The 20945-nt window shown below is 38.6% G+C and overlaps 1 protein-coding gene across 2 annotated transcripts in view; it reads right to left on the bottom strand.

The window, feature by feature from the left end:
- The window catches only part of SESN1 (sestrin 1), a 54105-nt gene extending 33714 nt beyond the window's left edge, over positions 1-20391 (bottom strand). The window contains exons 1-2 of one of the 2 annotated variants that reach the window (XM_058174217.1): positions 20252-20391; positions 19333-19703 (exon numbers count right to left, since the gene is read on the bottom strand). In XM_058174217.1, the coding sequence (XP_058030200.1) occupies positions 19333-19620 (288 nt within the window). In that variant the 5' untranslated portion in view covers positions 19621-19703; positions 20252-20391. Of the gene's footprint in view, positions 1-19332; positions 19704-20251 lie in introns of those variants that run through there. The other variant, XM_058174234.1, reaches the window with a different exon arrangement.
- Between the last annotated feature and the right edge of the window lie 554 nt (positions 20392-20945).

The raw sequence follows: 20945 nt of genomic DNA, 5'->3' as shown, positions 1-20945 counted from the left end.
GGATGATCACACCCAGCAACATCGTGAAGATGTTGCATAGGAGTGGAGAAAGCACTGAACCTGCAGCACCTCACATAGTAGGAGCCAAGGGCAAAATCTCTCCCTTACATCTCTCCCCCCTACATCACGACTGACTGGAATCTAATCTGGAGAAAGGAGGTGGATCAGCACAACACAGTGCCTCTATCCTTTGAGCCGATTCAGAAGGATACCATAATGATGGCCTCAAAAACTACAGAGAGGTCATGTTGTGTCTTGTCCGCTCTCACCGCAGCCGGGGTCTGCTTATCTGCTCCCGAACACGGAGGAATGTATGCCTCCCGGCCCCAGTTCTGGCTCCATGCCCAGACAAGCTGCAGAGGAGGGGGCACCTCCCGGCCCCAGCCCTGGCTCCATGCCCAAGCAGGCTGCAGAGGAGGGAGCATCCCCCGGCCCCAGCCCTGGCTCCATGCAAACGGAGCAGCTAGACCCTTCCCCCTTCTCCACAGCATGTGAGCCTGAGGAAAGTTTACTTCCAACAGCTGATTGGAGTGACCCTCGCATCAGAAGATTGGATAGGCGGAGGCAACAGAAGGAAGGGAGGGGCAGGCCTTAATGAGTGCTGAGTCATGGAGCCACACCCCATGGCCTATATAAAGGATCTGCTTTCTGGCAGTCTCTGAGTCAGGCAAAGTCGAACTTATCTTGCTGAAGTCACTTACTGGTCTCCTGCCTGCTCTGAGGACTTTGCTAGGACTTTGGGCAGAGCTGCAGAGGCAAGCCTGATTCGGATTTCCCTGACCTGGCCGTCAGCGGAGGAGTGGGACACGACAGGTCAAGTACAGCAAGGATGGATACACAACCCTCATTCCATCCTTGCCACAGATCACCCAAAAGCCCAACCAATGCCATTCCTGTCCCACATCCAAGTGTGAATCCTGACTGAAAGGAATCCAGATAATCTAGTTTGTCCAAGGTCCTCTGAAGCTGTTCTGCAATCACCTTCTCAACGCCTTCCCCCCAAAAGGTGGGGCTGGATGAAAATTGTCTACTCTATGGGGTCCAAAGATGGCTTCTTGAAGAGGAGGTGAACCAACGCCTTCTTGAAGGCAAAGGAAAAACCTGTTCTAAGAATTCACCATTGCTAGACTCCATTCACATCACCAGGACCACTTGAATCACCCAGGAGGAGCATGGATTAAACAGCAGGTGATTGAGCTCACAATCCTTTGGACTCTGTCCACTTCCTCAGCCCAACAAGTGCAAATCATTCCCAGATAACTAGGTAAGATTCCTCCTAGGCCTCTTCCCCTGGATCTTGAAGAAGGCCAGCATTCAACTGCAAAGTGATTACGATTTAGTTAAGCTGTTCCTGAACACAGGTCTAAGGCTCTGTTGAAAAAGAATGTTACAACTGTATAGTCCAGCCAACAGGTCACAGGCCTAAAGAAGATTCCTGCTAAGTGATATGTAACAGCAGATTTGTTACATTTTTAAAATAATGAATAGTAATGAAAATGTTTTGTAGTGCAATACATCCCATACCCAAATAAAGATAACTAGTTTGGAAATATAGGCAGATTATAATAATAAAAAAAACAAGTATTTATTGCTAGCCACCAAAATTCAAAGTGTTTTAACAAACTACATTTTAATCTAGTAAAATCACAACAGAAAATGGGAAAGATTCCTTTAATCAAATGAGTTAAAGTACATTTATATTTGAAAATCTATGGCGCCAACTAAAGAAACTTGATAGTCAGAAGCGACCCAGCAATAAAACCCAGTTAATAGAAGCAATCATTCAATCTTGGTTTCACATTATAACAGCTGCAGAAGTAAAAGATTTGGTTCAAGGCCGTAATTCATGCTAAAGGTTACCCAACTAAGAATTAACTGACGTGATAATTTTTGTATATCTCGTTTCTTCTATGTGTTTCACTTTTCCTTTTTCATACTATAACTGCTATTCTAATAGCAAATCCTTCATAAAAGTTATTGCATTACATTCTTGATTAAATTATCTTTTCATTGGTATATAATTGTATGGTACGAATCCCCCCAAAAGTGGTGTTATTAGCTAGTTTTAGAAAATATACTTTTCCCAAAAGGTTTCCACAATTTTGGCCAGCACTGTATAAGGTAAGAAACAAAGCATCATTTACAGAAAATGGGGATGGGATAATATTTTTAGAATAAAGGATTTTTGAGAGTGGAAAGAAAATTAATTCAATTATTAGATTTGCAAGTAACTAAAACCCCAAATTCTTAGTTTAACTATAGCCCTAATTCTATCACTCAGAACATCTTCCTTCAGCAGAGGTCCACAAATTCAGTGTGACAATCAAAAAAGGCCTGAGGTGGGTTTTTTTTTAATGGTATCAATAAAACAGAGAATCTTTTACAAAATGGCATCTGATATTTTTGTCACAGAACACTGCATCAGTGTTTCTGTTTTCTACAAAAACATATTTTTATTCTGGCTTCTAAAATGGAACAAAATGGGAAATACTTATTTTGCTTCTCTAAAGCAGAAAATGAAGAAGAAAATAGAAAAATAATTTTTTCACCTTTCCCTTTCTTCTTTTTTCTATATTTCAGCGCCTTTAACCCAGGTTTTTTTTATATGGCAGCAAATGAAGTCTGGTCTTGAAATTTGAGAGTAGTAGTTCAGGATTCTGTAAAATTAATTGCCAAAGTGGCTTCACAGAAAAAGAATGTGCAACCTTCTGAATTCTAGACCACTGTCACTATGCACAAAATTTACATGCATGATTCTCAGAAACAATTTGGAAACTTGGCGTGAGAACAATTTAAATAAAATTCAATGGAAAAATAATATGTGCCCATTGGCAGTTATTTTTCCCTCGATAGCTATTATTCCTAAATTGTTTTTTTTAAATGCAAGAGAAATTTAAGAAGCGGTGTCCCTAAAAACAACTATAGAATTGTAATTTTTACCACTTATGCAGACAGAACATGGATCATAACCAAAGCCTCCTCCTGGGCTATGGGCTATCTAAACAATTCCATATTATTAAAAAGAGGCCAGTTTGTAAAAACCTAACACTATTCACTCACATAATCATAGTATTCCTTTAGCATTTTATAAAAGCACTTGTTTTAAAATCAAGTATAATAAGGGATATTTGAGAAACTGCAGCCTACACTAGCCACCTACAATCAGAAAATTTCACAGAATTTCAAATTAAGAATATTAATACAGTGCTATTTGCTTGCTTCTACAAATGCACTATTTGCAATTAAATAGCAGAGGCTTAAACTTTGTGCATGAATAGATATACACAAAAATGTAACCAACCAATTTATTATACTACCGTATCTCTCTGGCCATCTTTACTATTTGAGAAATAATCTTAACTTTCTTTTTAAAAGTTAACATATAGCTTAGCATGCTTACATCACCACCCCCTACCCAAAACATGAAGCTGCAATCCTATATATGTGATAGCCAGGAAGCAAATCACCATGAAATGAATAGATTTTATTTTCAAGTACACACGTATACAACTGTACTGTCAAACAACAAGTCAAAGGACTTACTGTTCTCAAAAGAAACACTTATTCATTCCCCTTATTCATTACCAACCCACCCAAATAATTTGCAAATACTGTAATCATGTTTGTTTGAATATGAAGCATTGCATAAAAGGTTCTCTGAAATTCAGAGAAGATTCTATCTCGCTTTTAGGGATAAACAGATTCCAAGGGTGTGATCTCCTTCAGCCAATCACAAATCTAAGCCACAATGCTGCCATTCGTTCATGTCCTATTACAGCAAAGAGAGGCTTGTTTTTCTGCTTTTGTCTGAAACCTTAATGATGAATGGCTGCTTCAGGGAAAAGATTAAGCAGCGTTGTTAAGGCTTATTATGAAAATCAGATGAAACAAACAAACAGCAACAGTTAATAGAATAATACCTCTAAAATACATCCGAATTTCAGAAAGAGAACATACTTTACCCCAGGATCTGTAATATTCCAACATGAACTTTTGTGACCAAATTAGACATGACAGCAGCAAAATTGGATCAGTGGCTAAATCTCTAGGAAGGTGGAGGAAAGGAACAATTTGAAGTACAATATGGGCAAATGTGAAGAGCTGAATTTCCTGTTCACCCTTCCTCCACAAAACTACTTTAAGTGGGCATAATTTTTTCTTTCTTTCTAAAAACAGGGTTGTTTTCCATGCCCAGACAGAATTCTCTCTGGAGAAAAGGTTTTGAAAGCAAGTAATTATGGGTAAAAAGCCAAATACAGGGAAAAACTGAGCTCTCACTTCCACTGATACTCTCTTTTTCACAGAGTTTGCAAACATACTTTGCAGAGGATGTGGCTTGTGCATTACTTTTGCCAGTCCTCTCTTGCCAAGGAAAACAACCAGAGTATGAATTTTTACAAACATAATTTAGGATACTAAATGCAGGTCATCATTTGTACTGAAAATGGTGTCTACTGTCTACACATTAATTTACATGACATAGTGACACTTTTGGCTGCCCTGAATAAATATTTAAGGTGAAGGTAAAGGGTCCTCGGAGTCTAGCTTGACTCCTGGTGAACTGAGATAAACAAATACATTACAGATAGTCCTCCACTTACAACCATTCGTTTAATGACTGTTGAAAGTTGTAACATTTTGGAAAAAAATGACTTATGACCTATACTCAGTTTTATAACTGTCATACCACCACCCATGGTCATGTGACCATAATTTGAGCACTTGATAATTAGCTTGTGTTTATGATATTCACTTAATGACCTTGTTGATTTGCTTAACAACCACTGTAAAAATTGTTGTAAAATCAACAAAAAATCAAAATGACTCAATTTATTACCACAACTACTTACAATGGAAATTCTGGTTTCAATTGTAGTTGTAAATTGAAGACTACTGTAGCTTTGTTGATAACAATACCAATGACTAGCTGCTGCCTTTTTCTGGGATTTTGACCCTGGATTGCCTTGATATCTTCCATCCATCTAATAATTTGCTAGCTAAAAATTTGATAGTTCGCTTAATTCATTACCCCAAATCCTTTCGTATTTTTTCTTGCTATCACTTCATATATCACAACATTTCTATATTAAATTGCCTACTGTTGGGATTATGAAACATTGCATGCCCTTAGGATATGTAATAACTTAATGCCTTCGTTCAATTTCAGGCCACCTGACTCCCCAGCAGCTTTGCACAACTTAAATTAAACATTTAAAATAAAATTGAATGAAAACAATCAGTGAAAAAGAATACAGACGGCCAAAATAGGGGGTATAAAACCCAAAAGGATTCAACCCAAAAGGATTCAAGGGCCGTGGTGGCTCAGGCTGTAAGAAGCCTGTTATTAAAACACAGCTGCCTGCAATTACTGCAGGTTCTAGTCCCACCAGGTCCAAGGTTGACTCAGCCTTCCATCCTTTATAAGGTAGGTAAAATGAGGACCCAGATTGTTGGGGGGGCAATAAGTTGACTTTGTAAATATACAAATAGAATGAGACTATTGCCTTACACACTGTAAGCCGCCCTGAGTCTTCAGAGAAGGGCGGGATATAAATGTAAACAAAAACAAAAACAAAAAAAAAACTATCATTCTAATCCAAGATCTGGGAGAACACCAGGTCTTTAACAATTCACAGAAAATCAAAATACTGGGATAATAATATATTAATAGAAGAAAGTGTGGATAATTGATTTGAAAATACCAGGGGACAGTAGAGTACAACACAAACAAATGGGGAAGATCACAGAGGATCAACATTTGAAAATGTAAGTTGAAATTTTATATTATAAATTGGCAGTGGTGTTCCCAGTGGTTATCAGCATATTGGATAGATCGGCACATATAGGTAGTCCTATACTAGTCCTGTACCATTCCTTTATTGACCGTTCAAAGTTACAATGGCATAGAAAAAAGTGACTTACGACCAGCCCTTCCATTTATGACCATTACAGCAACCTTATGATCTCATGGTCAAAATACAGGCCCTTGGCAACCAGCATGCATATATAAAGATTGCAGCATCCCGGGGTCGTGTGATTGCCATATGCTGGCTAGCAACAAGTTAAGTCAATAAGGGAAGCTGGATTCACTTAAAGAGCACATGATTCACTGAATTGGAGTGATACACTTAATGATCATGGCAAGAAAGCTAGTAAAATCAACGCAACTCACTTAACAACCATCTTACTTAGGCAATGGAAATTCTGATCCCAATTGTGGTCATAAGTCAAGGACTACCTGTCATTGACTTACAACCATATTCAGGACTGAAATTTGAGTTATGTGACTGCATCATCTAGTACAGGGGTCAGCAACCCGCAGCTCTGGAGCCGCAGGTGACTCTTTCATCCCTCTGCTGCAGGTCCCTGTCGCCAGTCGGCTCCACAATTGATAGGGCTTTCGGTTAGGACAGGTAGAGGAAAAAGGACGCCCCGCTAGGAGGTGGCTCTATGGTGGGGGAACTGGAATTCCAGTTCTGGACTTGGCTCCAGAATTGAACAGGGGGCTTCCGGTTATGATCTTTGTGGCTCTTCGAGTGTTTAAGGTTGCCCACCCCTGGCCCAGTAGCTGCAATCCCAGCAATCCCCGCTACCTTTATTAAGATAATCTACCAGTTGTTAGCTGAGGATCCACCTCAATCAAAGCCATTTCTGTCTTGGTCCCTCCCAGCCCTGAACCTAGTAAGGTAAGGAACTGCCTCTGATTGATTCCCCTAGCCACCTATTTCCCCCATATTACTGCCCCTTTGGCTCTGGGACTACATGCTACAACTCGGGAATCTGCAGCTACCCCACTCAGTCAAAGTCATCCTTCCTATCTTACACCTCATGACCCCAGCCATCCCTGCTAATCTTCACCGCCATCTTCTTGTTCCTGCTGATGAGGCATGTCTGGCCTGGCCGTTGGGGTGTATGGTACTGATTTCACGTGGCAGATAAGAAAAAAAAAAAGCACAAAGCAGCAGGAAAGGATGCAGCACACTAACACCTTTGCATCACGTTCCTGAGCTATAAGGGGTTGGCTTCACACTGCAAAAAATTGAAAAAGAAAGGCTGTTTTTGATTTCCCCCTCCCCATTTTCACAAAGCCAGCCCCAGCCCCACCCAGGAGCTTTTTGCGGGAGGGGGGGAAGAAAAGCCTTTATACCAGGGGTCTCCAACCTTAGCAACTTTAAGACTTGTGGACTTCAACTCCCAGAGTTCCTCAGCCAGCAAAGCTGGCTGAGGAATTCTGGGAGTTGAAGTCCACAAGTCTTAAAGTTGCCAAGGTTGGAGACCCCTGCTTTATACTATTACAGTGAATCAATGAAAATGATTTTATTTTCTAGATACTATAATGTAAAATCAAAACTTTTAAAATAGAGAATAGGCTTCATTCTATGTAACCTCACGGCCACCAGTAAAATGTTATTGAACTGGATTTTTTTTACCAGGAAGTTTTCCACTTGTCAAAGAACTTGTGCCCTTTTTGGTTATCCATTTTTGTTGACCTTCAGAAGAACTCAGCGCAGATAATACTTAATAATAATAATAATATAATGTCAGAGTTGGAAGGGACCTTGGAGGTCTTCTAGTCCAACCCCCTGCCCATGGGATAAAGCTGAAAGTATTTTGTTAAATAGTTAAGCAGGATTCATTCATACATCTATGAGCAAAATACAAATTTTCACCATGAGAACCATGCAGTACTTCTAAAAGATGTCACATTCCCTCCCTCCTCCCCCTGACTATTAAGGGTTAGAAAATTTAAGTAAGAATTAGGGCAATATTATTACCCAGCAGCGTCAATTACAGTAACATTGCCACAGAAGGAAGGAAAAAGAGAAGAAGGGGAAGCGAGTTTATTCCATTGGTTCTGGTGGGAAACCAACTGTTTATATTTTCCCCCCTCATCTGTTGTTTATTAGTAGTTATTCCCATCTGGACAACTAAAATGTCTCAAGTTAGTCGTAAGTTTTATATATTTAAAAATCAGTACCTATATTAAACTATTCTTCTTCCCTATTCCTTTTTCCCTTGTTCATATCTTATTTATCTGTTTATATAGCCTCCTATCTCACAATAATGGCTCTGTGTTTTAGAATGTAGGTAACCATGTTTTAAAGTCCTCTGGGCATGGGTTATTATTTGTACAGGTCCATAATGCTGTCCATATTGTTAAACAATGGAAGCATAAAGATCATTTGATAAGACACTTCACTTTGGGCCCATTCTTAACATTAGCTCTTGGTTTTCATGTCTTTTATACAAACACGTAAGGAAGTCTTCATGCACCAAGCCTTTGAGTAACTATGTCTACTTTGCTTTATTTTCAGAAACCTATTGAACTTAACCAACTCACATATCAGCTAATAGAAAGACACCAACACCATTTTTTTAAATTTCGTACAACTCAAGGCAGCATGCACAGTGGTCTTGCTTCCCAGTTTCCCCACAATATCCCTATGAGGCAAGGAGTTGGGCTGAGAAAGAATGACTGACTCAAAGTCACCCAGTGAGTTTTCAAGCCTAAGAGATGTAAGGTAAGGTCAGTTCAAATGCTTTGACTCAAGCTGGACTCTTTGTTAGTTCATGGACTCATCCATATACTGTACTTAATTAATTCCAAATAATACTGAAGTTGCTTGGTTTTTCAACTTTTTCAAGTCTCGCTTACAGTCCTTATATTTCCTTTTAGTCTCCAATTAACCAAAGCTGACCGGCTTCACTTTCAAAATTAACCAAAATGTCTAAGTGCTACCAAGAAAAAAGAAAAATTGAATGAATTCAGTTATTTTCTTTTCATGATAGTGACAAGTTTTACCCATAAAACAGATCACTACATATATCAGATTGCAAAAAGACCAAGCAAAGAAAGTTTTTTCAGCATAAGAACCTTTACCCAGGTCTACCCAAGGGTGAATTTTAGTGCAGATTTTTGACTCTCTACTTTTGTTATTTTGGTCTTGGCCTCTTCTTCAACTTATGTATTAGATAATATCTTTTAATTATTTACACCAACTGCACAGTTTACACCAGGGGTCTCCAACCTTGGTCCCTTTAAGACTTGTGGACTTCAACTCCCAGAGTCCCTCAGCCAGCAAAGCTGGCTGAGGAACTCTGGGAGTTGAAGTCCATAAGTCTTAAAGGGACCAAGGTTGGAGACCCCTGGTTTACACTATTTTTCTTTTCCAGATGTTGACCCTGTTCCTACAATTACCAATGACTATACCAATGATTGTAGGCTAAATTGTGGGGTTGTACAAACCATTCTGAACTTTGAAAAGGTTTTCCAATTTTAGTGGAAATGTTCCAATGTTCCTCTGGCCATAACAGCAATGTCCCAAGTAGCCTAAAACAGTTTTGATATAGTAGGAACATTTCTGCTAAGGTTGGAACTCATCTATTTTGAGTCCAACCTCAAAATGTTCAGACTCTGAAACAGTCTACAAGCTAAATACGAACAAAGTGACTTAATACTAGTGTGTCACAAACTAATTTTATATTAGAATTAGATACATCTGTGAATATCTTTTCACAATTTCCATTCGATTGTCAGGGATTTGACTTTTCTTATCTAGAATAAAAAAACCCAAATTCCCATTCATCATATGCATATTTTGTATTGTTTCAAAGGAATCAAATCCTTCAGGCTTGTCTCACCATAATTTTGACCTTACTTCTTTCTCGAGTGAGTCATAGACTAAATATTCAGTATTGCACAACAGTGGCAACGTAGCTTATGGTAGCTCTTTGCATGCCAGTGCATATTAAAATTTTACAACTTAAATACAGTGGGCATTCCTACTGTTAAATAAAATATTTATAAGAAAAGCTAGGGCAGGCCACATCTTACAAACACAAAAGGAACACCTCATTAAAAAGAATCAGTGCAGCCAAGTGAGAGAACAAATGAAGTATCCATTGCCTATACAAGCAAATTCTTTACCTGAAGTTAAAAACATATTTAAACATGCGCAGCACTTAAAACAGGTTTTAGCACGATAAACATAACAGTTTGGATTCCCAAATAGCATTATTTATTTAATTGGAAGTTGGAGCTACAATAGTTTTAGTCCAATTTAGGAAATAGTTAATTCTTAATATCCCACTCTAGGGTTCGTAATCAAGGACTAACTTTTTATTTACCTATTTATTTTAATTCAAGGCAGTAAACATAATACTCCTTCCTCCTCACAATAACAATCTTATGAAGGGGGTGGGGCTGAGAGACTGGCTCAAGTTATACAGTCAGGTTTCATGCCTAAAACGGGACTAGAACTCACAGTCTCCTGGTTTCTAGGCCATCATTTTAACTACTGCAATAAACTAATTTCTTTGCTCTACATTGTATATGCTATGAGTATACAACCTGGTTGTGTCCAAATGTTTGTGAATACAATTCCTATTCTCTCTAAACATGGTCATAGAGTTATATTTATTGTAACAGTAGTACAAAATGTACCATGAACTCCGCATATTTATGACTGCCATAACCACACAAACTTTCCTTCTAAGTCTTAGAAACAAAATCTTACAAACACTTTAATTTATCCATCCCAAGAACCCAAAGCTGAGTAGAAACTATACGGTTCCCATGCTGATTTGTTGGGGGATAATTCCTGACTGTTTTATTTAGAATCAAAAGTATTCTTAGCATATCTTAACAATCATTAGTCTGAATAGGAAAGGACAACATAAAGCTCAAGAAGGAAGCTGAGGTACTTCTATTGTGTTGTAAAATGGCCTTGGCTTCCTTTCATCCTTACCATATCAGATTAGAGGTTTATATTACACCCTGGCAGATCATATGCCACTTTCAAAGAACATCCATAAGTCTTATCAGAGACCAGGATAAAACTGGTCTATCTATCCAGTTCTATCCATCTAATTGTAATTCTCAATGGCGGTTCTTAATGCATCTCCTTCACTATCTAATGTTCAGAGATAGGGTTCAATGAATACACATACCCTATTTTCCAGGGTATAAGACTCACTTCCCCCCTCAAAAAAAAAGTGGATGGAAATGTCTAAGTGGGTCTTATAGAGCAAATGTTGCTGAAGCCCTGCCCAGCCACCGGCCCCTCCATTCGGCCTCTGCCTCCCAGCAATTTGCCTCCTTGCAGCAAACAGCCTGGTCAACTTCAGCACAGCCTGATTTAGCACAAGCAGCTGATTGGCAGTTAGATCTGCCTCCTGGAATATCGCCGATCAGCTGTCCAGACTGTGGGGATCGCCACTGCCCAACCGCCATTGCCACTGCTGCCTATTGCCACCTCTGTATGCCCCATTTTCAGCACCCCATTTTTGGCCTCTGTGCCCCCCATTTTCAGCCCATTCCAGGCTGCTGCCACCGATCCCCGCTGCCTGGAATGGGCCAAAAGTACTTTAAACTGTATTATACAACGGGAGATTCTATGATAAGATGTTCATATCTTTTGAAAACTTCTCTTTCAAATTCACTAGTTTATAAGGGAAACTTACATTCACCCTCAATGCCTGTCTTAGAAATCTATATTCAGTGCAATTAAGAAGGAATCTTCTTAATGATGTTAAAATCATATATTAGTTCAGATAACAACAGCAGTTACCTCACAAGCAGCCAAGAAACTACTGTATTTCTAAGTTCATTTATACATATTTCAGACTAGTGGCATAAACATGAATCCAAACGTGCAAAATTCATTAGGGATATTAAGAATATTTTTAAAACTTCTGAATCTAATTTAGACTATTACAAGAACAGTTAGCTATTTAAAATACAGACAAAACCTTTGCAAGAAGCTATCAAAGAGCAACATTCCCTGATCAGAATAAATGAATATCTCAGTTAGGACAGCAGGTGCGATTGGATAGTTTCAAAGGGATTCCTTAATTTTGTCTTTTCTTGAAATGTGGTACTTGCAATACAAGCCAGCAATTCCTATGGTGACACTGTGCCTTCCCCCATACTACTACTATTACTACTAGTACTACTACTACTACTACTACTACTACTACTACTAATTATTATTATTATTATTATTATTATTATTATTATTATTATTATTATTATTATTATTATTATTATTATTATTGTGATGATGGGAAGAAAAGCATTTTGTATGATTTCTTGAGTATTAGAACTATAAAAACCCTTCAAGATAAAATTGTCTTTTTGTGATGGACAAGTATGGTATCTCAAATGTGTTAACCCAACATGTCCTTTCATGGAAGAGTGGAAATCCTCTTCGCCTGAGCAGGAACAGGAAGCAAACTGGAGCTAACAAAACCTTTTTGAACTGCTGTGTAAACACATGTTTCAATATATGGCAGCAGTTCAACCAGCAGATGGTAAAACAAGACAACACAAATGCTGTCAAATAATAATGATTCTGAACTCGTAACTAGAAATGCAGTGCCCTCTTTTCTTAAGTAAACTCTTTAACTGTCAATGGTTTAGTCACTTGGCACCCTTTTTGTCCTTGATCTTGACAATTGCTGTAGGAGCCAATGAACAGTGGTTGGCCTCAAAATACATGTTCTAGGGAGCGTATATATGTAGTTGACTAAATGCAGACAGCAATTCTCCCATTATTCTTTCATGTATAGTCTTCAGTGTACACGGAGAAGATTTAAATTATCCTTCCCTTTGTGGTGATATCACTCTGCACCACTCCTTGTCAGGCAAGAAAGCACATGATTCAGTCACGCCTATATATAGTCTTATCTATCTGTCTCCATGCATTTCCCCAATTTAATTAATTTTCCCAACAAGCAACTATTCAACTGCATTGAAAACAGCATATTCTCAAATGAAATCATGGAAGCAGTGGCATGGAAGCAGGGGAGATCTGTAAGCAGATATGAACACTTTTGACATTTGTACACTATGAATGCACACTATGGCAGCTTTAAACATCTATATATCCATTCAGTAAATTATATAGCATTAACCCATGTCCTAGAGAATATATCTGATTTTTGCTGAGTTGTGAAAAAATGTAATGAATACATGCTATAGGTTAACACGTCAACCATTAACAGTTGGAAAAATTAATGTTGTATAGAATAACTAAAAGATAGGAGCTTATTCTAGTGAATATTACAGTCCTGCAAATATTTTATTTTGAATGAAAACATTTATTTAGCCAGGACTAGATAGCCAAGACTTAAAACAGAATCCAGGGTACTGAAAGAAACCACTCATAAAAATACACTTCAAGATACTGTTGACTGTTCTTTCATATTCTTGAATGTTTCATTTGGAAAGTTAATGTACCACATAAAACAAAATGCTTTGAGTTGGCAGAATGCTTGGAAAATTCTGCTCTCAATTTAGATTTACACATACCTTTTTCTTCAGCACTTCCTGCCTGTGCCATCCTAACAATAAGTGCCACATGAACATACTTTCTCCAGTAATCCTTGTGCATCACAATAGCAGGAATATTGCTGCTATTGTGATGCACAAGATTTAAAGCTTTTCACCTGACACTTGTCAAAAACTCTCAAGAGTAGAATAAAGTAGAAAAGAAATCTGGGCAGACAGAAGATTACAGTTCATTGATAGGCCCAGGCTTAAAGTAGTTTATTGATATTGTTTACCAGATAATATCTGAATTTTTTAGAGGACAGAAATCATTCTGATAATTACCAGAATTTCTATCATCTGCTCAAAATCTCAAAAAGTGTGTATCTTTTTTCCTAAGCAAGCTGAACTAGTCAGTTCCTAGTTTTTATCCAGCAAAACATTCTGCATGTTCTCAAATGAGAAAGCAGGTTTAGCTTCTCTAATATAAGAGGCCCTAATCAACCAATACTCCATCTTAAACTTCTCCCTACATACCAAAGCAAAATTGCACTTTTATGTAGGCAAATCCTTCAGTTTCAAGTGAGGCAGCATTCTGGTAATAGGCAGTTTATCATCACTATTCCATGCCAAACTAGAAGACCTGTTGTGGAAGTCCAAACTCAGTATCTGACAGAGCTGAGGGTTGGACGGATAGAAACAAATTCAAAATTAATCTCAAGAAGGTAGAGTTGCTCTTTGTATCTCAGCTCAGAATCTACCCCAGTCTATTTGGACCATGAAATCCAGGCAATTGTTCTGGATGGGAATTTCCAGTACAATGAGGTGGGTGGAATGAGGCGGTAGAGATTTCTAAGGGTCTCTCAGTAAAAATGCCTGAAAAATTTAGCAGTTCTTTTATGAACTGGTATTTAGCTGAAGAATAGGAAACAAAGATTGGAAAGATTGAACTATACAGTGGAACTTTCCAAGGATCTGTATTAAAGCCCGTGTTTGTTAGCTTGCTCACAGATAAGTAATAAATGAGCAGTGAAGTCAGTAACACAAAATCCCTACTAATAATATATAGGCTATTTCCCTGATAGTAATTTAGATTTTAGAACACCTCCACATTATCACTGAATCATTGCTTAAATAATATATAAATCCTGTTGTTGTCATTATTACTATTTTGGCACAAACATGGTTGAATGAATGTAGAAGATAGTCTAGTGGGGAAATGACCAGAATCTTCTAAGTTTCACCCAGTCATTGCTGTGGTAATATAAAACCCATCCTCATTATTATTTAAACCTCACCATTTATTTCTATTTGCTGCTAATGTTCTAATGCTAATGATTCCAATAAGATTCATATAATAATAAAAAATGAATGAAGAGTTTGAAATGTAGAATGAAAAGTAGAAAAAACAAGAGTTAAAACAGCAAGTATGTTCAAAGTAATCCAGTTGTAAATCCAGTTATGTTTCACTAGCCTATTGCTGAAAGAAGCCAAAGTAGTATTAAGTGTTGCAGTGTAAAAGAATATCTTCTTTATCCCAACATAAAATCCCCATTGTGGACAATCTAGATTCTACACCATATCACGGAAGATTAGAGAGCTCTTCAGCTTCAGTTCTGATTTCTCTGTTATGGGAACAATATTCTCCTGGCTGGGGGAGAAAAACAACAGGGACACTAACCAATCACTTTCTTACAATGAGAATGCATATAATTGTGCATGCTCCAATTCAATGCTTCTATATTTCCTTCACACACAAAAGCCATTTTCTGAAACACCAGCTTTTCAGGAATATGCATATGATTTTCTTTTCTCCCAATTATTTTCCTGTTAAATAGTACTACGCCTTGTATCTCTACAAACTGTCTAGAGTTAGCTTTGTATATGACAATGGCTATCAGGATACTTCATGCCATTTAGCAATAGCACTTAGACTTCTATACTGCTTCACAGCCCTCTCTAAGCAGTTTACAGAGTCAGCATATTGCCCCCAACAATCTGGGTCCTCATTTTACCCACCTCAGAAGGATGGAAGGCTGAGTCAACCTTGAGACTGGTGAGATTTAAGCTGCCAAATTGCAGGCAACTGGCAGTCAGCAGAAGTAGCTTGCAGTACTGCACTCTAACCACTATGCTGCCCTGGCTCATTTAGTGGAAAATGAGGGATAAGTTAACACACCAACCATTAATAGTTGAAAAAATTAATGTTGTATAGAATAACTAATTTAGGGAATTACATGTTAATTCCCTGTTTAGAAAACTGGCAAACTAAATTGTAGTAGTATACATCAATGTCAAAAATAACTTATCTGAAAAGCAAGCCTGACACACAATGTTATTCAACATGGAAACCACTTATGTAGAAACATTCTACGCAGTAAAGAGACTATTTGGAAATGTCACCATGGGGAACTCCCACAATATAACTATGGAAACCTGGGAAAGCAGATCACCTGGTATTTTATTTAAGAGCACTCTTAAATAAATAACAGCTCAATTGTCACTGTTTACCTGGACTTGCATCTTCTCAGTTGGGTAATATGCCTATACCTTTTACTCTTGCAAAATCAGGTGCCTTTTTCCTTTCTAATAACAATGGTGCAGGATCAGTGGAGGAGGAAGATGAATTGTGTGATATATCAGACATGCATGCTCTGAATATGCCAGGAGGCAATACTGAAAGTGAGAGGTGTGTGGGGTTTTTTTTTATATAGTTTTTTTTAACTTTCCTTAATAAAAAAATACTTATTAGAAGTTCTGAAATGAATATATCAATTTGCATACCTATTTTCAGTCTTGCTTGTTGGTTTAAACCCAGGGGCGAAATGCTTCTGGTTCGGACCGGATCGTGCGATCTGGTAGCGATGGGAGCAGGTAGTTCAGAGAACCGGTAGCAAAAATCCTTCCCCCACCCCCACTGCCCATGCCTCGCTGTTCCTCTTCCCTGTCCCTGAAGCGCTTGGTGGTGAAATAGCTGCAAACGGCCTTAAATGACTGCCGCGGCATTTCAAAGGGCCGCACTACAGCTGATCAGCACTGTAGGCAGCTAGTAGACCGGTGCCTGCCAAAAAGAGGCACTTGGTAGACCGGTGCCTCTCAGTAAAACGCAATTGGTGGACTGGGACCTCTATTTTTAAAGAAGGTAGACCGGTGCCTCCCAAGTTTTGTATACTTTATTATTTTTATTATTTATTATTATTGACCATGCCCATTCAGTCACCTGACCACCAAGCCACACCCACCAATTAAGCCACGCCCACAGAACCGGTAGGGAAAATTTTTAGACGTCACCCCTGGTTAAACCTGACAATTAATAGCATTCCACACTCTAAATGGGGTATTAACTATCACCATTACTTACTATGCTAACCTCTAACTTGCATATTCCATTTATGATTGATGCACTTTGGGTGCTGTAGTGGACATAAAAGCTTGCTGACAGATTTATTTTTATTTATTTATTTATTAATCATATTTATATACCGCCCTATCTCCCAAGGGACTCAGGGCGGTTTACAGGCACTAAAAACAGATAAATACAATATAAATACAATATAAAACATTTAAAAATGTACTTTGTTGTGCAATTTAACTAGCTAAAGCATTTTTCTTGACATAAGCATTTTAAATTAGTCTTCATTTTTCTTTCATGTATAGTGGCACAGAAACACAACTTTGGCTTATGGAAGAAGGCTAATTTGAGGAAGAATAGCTACCCATATCAGAAAGTCAGCCACTTCCTTTTCTCAGTACTGAATAGTTTCCAAAGAACTATAGACATGGAATTATTGTTAACTGTGTTTGATTCCTTAATTCCAAATATCTCTCTGCTAGAGCTATGCAGCACTTTGAATCTGAATCCTCAAAGGTGTTCTGGAACACATCAGAGTGCAAACATAGTACCTGACAGCAGTACCTTAAAACAAACACATTTTTGCCAGCTCATGTGGTGGGTTGAAAGGGCAGCCATTCAATATTGGAAAAATAGCTGTGGAGAAGTGAAATACCTTTGCATGCTCCAAAGTATTTCACAGAACTATATATCCCTTTTAATCCATTATTCTGTTCTTCAATTGTTATATCTCAATATTCTAGAAAATAGAACCTGCAGAACTAAAGTCGTTCCACATTTGCTATCTTACCCATGTACTGTTAATTAGATTTCCCATTTGAGAATGGGATAATGAATTAGGTAAATCTCTCATCCTTCTAAACCTCATACCTACTAGGGAAAAAAAGTAGATCAGTTCTAATACATTTTTGTTGTAAATCTTCAACAAGTTAATCATCACCCAGAAATGTTCAGGCATATCACCGTGGGATACAGTGTATATCTAATATTTATTCAGTGAAATATTATATATATAAGTTCATATATTGAACGTGTTGCAAGTTTAATTATATAACTTACATTTTGATACAACTTCTTATGTTGTGCTTATAATGATAGTTATTCTTTTCTGGGACAGAAAATAATAAGATAAAAGCTTTGTATTCCTCAGTTTATAATCCCATTTGGTGCTAAACAATGAAGAAAAAGCTTTATCTCTCAGATTTTTGCTGGTTACATTTTTATATGCTGACTTTCCATATTAATGAGCATGTGTACTAGCACTTTGAATCTGAATCCTCAAAGGTGTTCTGGAACACATCAGAGTGCAAACATAGTACCTGACAGCAGTACCTTAAAACAAACACATTTTTGCCAGCTCATGTGGTGGGTTGAAAGGGCAGCCATTCAATATTGGAAAAATAGCTGTGGAGAAGTGAAATACCTTTGCATGCTCCAAAGTATTTCACAGAACTATATATCCCTTTTAATCCATTATTCTGTTCTTCAATTGTTATATCTCAATATTCTAGAAAATAGAACCTGCAGAACTAAAGTCGTTCCACATTTGCTATCTTACCCATGTACTGTTAATTAGATTTCCCATTTGAGAATGGGATAATGAATTAGGTAAATCTCTCATCCTTCTAAACCTCATACCTACTAGGGAAAAAAAGTAGATCAGTTCTAATACATTTTTGTTGTAAATCTTCAACAAGTTAATCATCACCCAGAAATGTTCAGGCATATCACCGTGGGATACAGTGTATATCTAATATTTATTCAGTGAAATATTATATATATAAGTTCATATATTGAACGTGTTGCAAGTTTAATTATATAACTTACATTTTGATACAACTTCTTATGTTGTGCTTATAATGATAGTTATTCTTTTCTGGGACAGAAAATAATAAGATAAAAGCTTTGTATTCCTCAGTTTATAATCCCATTTGGTGCTAAACAATGAAGAAAAAGCTTTATCTCTCAGATTTTTGCTGGTTACATTTTTATATGCTGACTTTCCATATTAATGAGCATGTGTGTACTATCACTTTCCATTTGCTATCCCATCGTGTACCACAATTCAATCATGATTTAAGGCTTACCTACTCAAGAGTAATTGAAACCTTTTTGGGCTTCTGCAACCTAGGCCTTATCGCAAGACATTGTCTAAAACCTAAGTGGTACAAATTCAAATTGATGCCTATTTCAGATTCAGAGGATAAAGCTCTCAACTTACTGAAAAAAAGAGGGTAATGAGGGCAGTAAGAGGGTAATGCACAAGTACTATATAAATCCAGGTGGTGATTGTATGAATGGCAAGCTAAGCTATTTTGTAGGCAGTTGGTATACAGGAGCAAAGTAACTAACATTAAAGGGAGCATCATTTATATGTTTTAAAAAAAAACTATCCCAAAATATTTGTATTATTAAGAATGATAGGCTGGGCAATATAACATAATTACATGATCAATTCTGATATGTCAAACTGATTTTCATGTCCCATAACAAAGCTGTACATTTCTGTATGATTTCCAAAATGGATTTCAGAGTAGTTTATTCTGGAGTAACCATCATTCTATAACTCTGTGACATTCCCACCCTCCCAGGTCATTGTTCTGTTTGATCACTGCCACTCCAGTTCCCATTATGTTTTTGTGCCAAAGTCAGAAAGGCAAGACAAGCGAGAGCATAATCAAGAGCAGAAGGTTATCAGCCATGCTTTTACCTGAACGTGCTTCAGAATAGCCTCCGTCTTCTCTCTTACGTCTCTGAAGGGACACCTCTTGGAAAGCGTGAGCAGACGGGCAAGCATTTGGTTCAGCTCACCTGGTGCGCTATTTGCAGGGGGCAGGAGCCCTTCTGCAGCCGGAGGAGACACACTGCCTTGGTCCAGAGCCATGGCCTGGCTTTTCTTCAGGACCACCTGCTTTATGTTTTCCAAGGCGCTGACTCTTGCGTTGGCATCCCAGCTGCACAGCCCGTCCCACCTCACCTCTCCATCTCCCTCAGCCATTCTTGGAGAAAGACCAAAAAAACCCAGATCCTCCACTCTTCCGAGTCTCAGTTAGTGGGCGCCGTCCTCATGGTGAGCCTTCTCTGGAAAAATCACAAAAGGAGAACGTCTGAAGAATAGGGGAGGCTGGTACCACCACCACCACCGGGTTTACCTGTCAACCCCTTAAGACATCTGTCAGTTTGCATGGCGGAGCAGCGCCAAGCGGTGCTCTCGGCCAAGTAGGCGGCGGAGCAAAGCGCCGGGTTTTCTGCCACCGTCAGGCAGCGGATACTTCGACTTCCATAATCCCCGTCCCAACTACAAACTTCCATGGGGAATAACTGAGAAATCTGGGATGTTTTGGGGGTTTTTTCGACGCAGAAACGGCACTAGGAGGGGGATGAAAAAGCGGCTGGCTTCCACGACTCCAGACGCGGCAGACTTAGTTCCTTCCTTCCTTCCTATGTCTACTAGCCACCCTCACCCTCCCGGGGAGGAAGAAAAACTGAAGCCCGAACTCCCCTTTTGAATTCTCCCCCTTCTACTTCTCGCCTTTGGCAGCAGAGTCAAGATGGGAGTCGGGAGGGGAAGCCAAGCATGCAAAGACCAGGGTGAAAGCGGTGTGTCTGAACCTGATACGAGATTTTACCTGAGCAGACTCCCAAGCATGGGAGCAGGCGAAGCTACGCGCCCCGCACCCGATTCCAGAAGTCCCCTCTCGATTCTTCCCCGACCCCAGACCCCGAAGGCGGCCGCCAAAGAACCCGGGAGCCGCCTTCCCTCCTAAAGTTACACGCGCCTCCGAGCGAACGCGACTGGGATCCGCCCCAGCCAATCCCGTTTTTTTTAGAAGCAACCAATCAACGTGAAGTATTCCCGAGGTATCTGGGATTTGTAGTGCCAATCGGGCCGAACAAGAACATCCCTAAACCCGAGGCCGGGGGAAAAAAAATCCCTTTAAAAAGGGGGAAAAGGGGCGGAGAGGATAGAGTACGATTCAACCACGTGGGCGTATATTTAATGAAAAAGGTGGATGGGTTTCTTTTGTTGTTCGTTCGGGTTGTCGTCGTTTCTTTGGATCTGGGTGAAATGCATAGGATGAAGCGGACGAATGGACTCAAGTTTTTCTCAAAACTTTCAAGTTCATTCTTTAATAAAGTATTAGCCTTAAAGTACCAGAAATAATTTTACCCTCTGCTGATTTTTTTTGTAAGGGACATTTATATAATAAGCTTAGCAGGAAAGCTACTCTTTACATTTTGTAATTCTATGTTTCTAAGAAGTTTATAGAAAAGTTTTAGAATCTAAACTTTAGATAATCAAGATTGTACAGGCTCTGTATT

The sequence above is a fragment of the Ahaetulla prasina genome, chromosome 1 (assembly GCF_028640845.1).
Source record: "Ahaetulla prasina isolate Xishuangbanna chromosome 1, ASM2864084v1, whole genome shotgun sequence".
NCBI lineage: Eukaryota > Metazoa > Chordata > Lepidosauria > Squamata > Colubridae > Ahaetulla > Ahaetulla prasina.
This window is presented reverse-complemented; position numbering and strand designations above follow the sequence as displayed.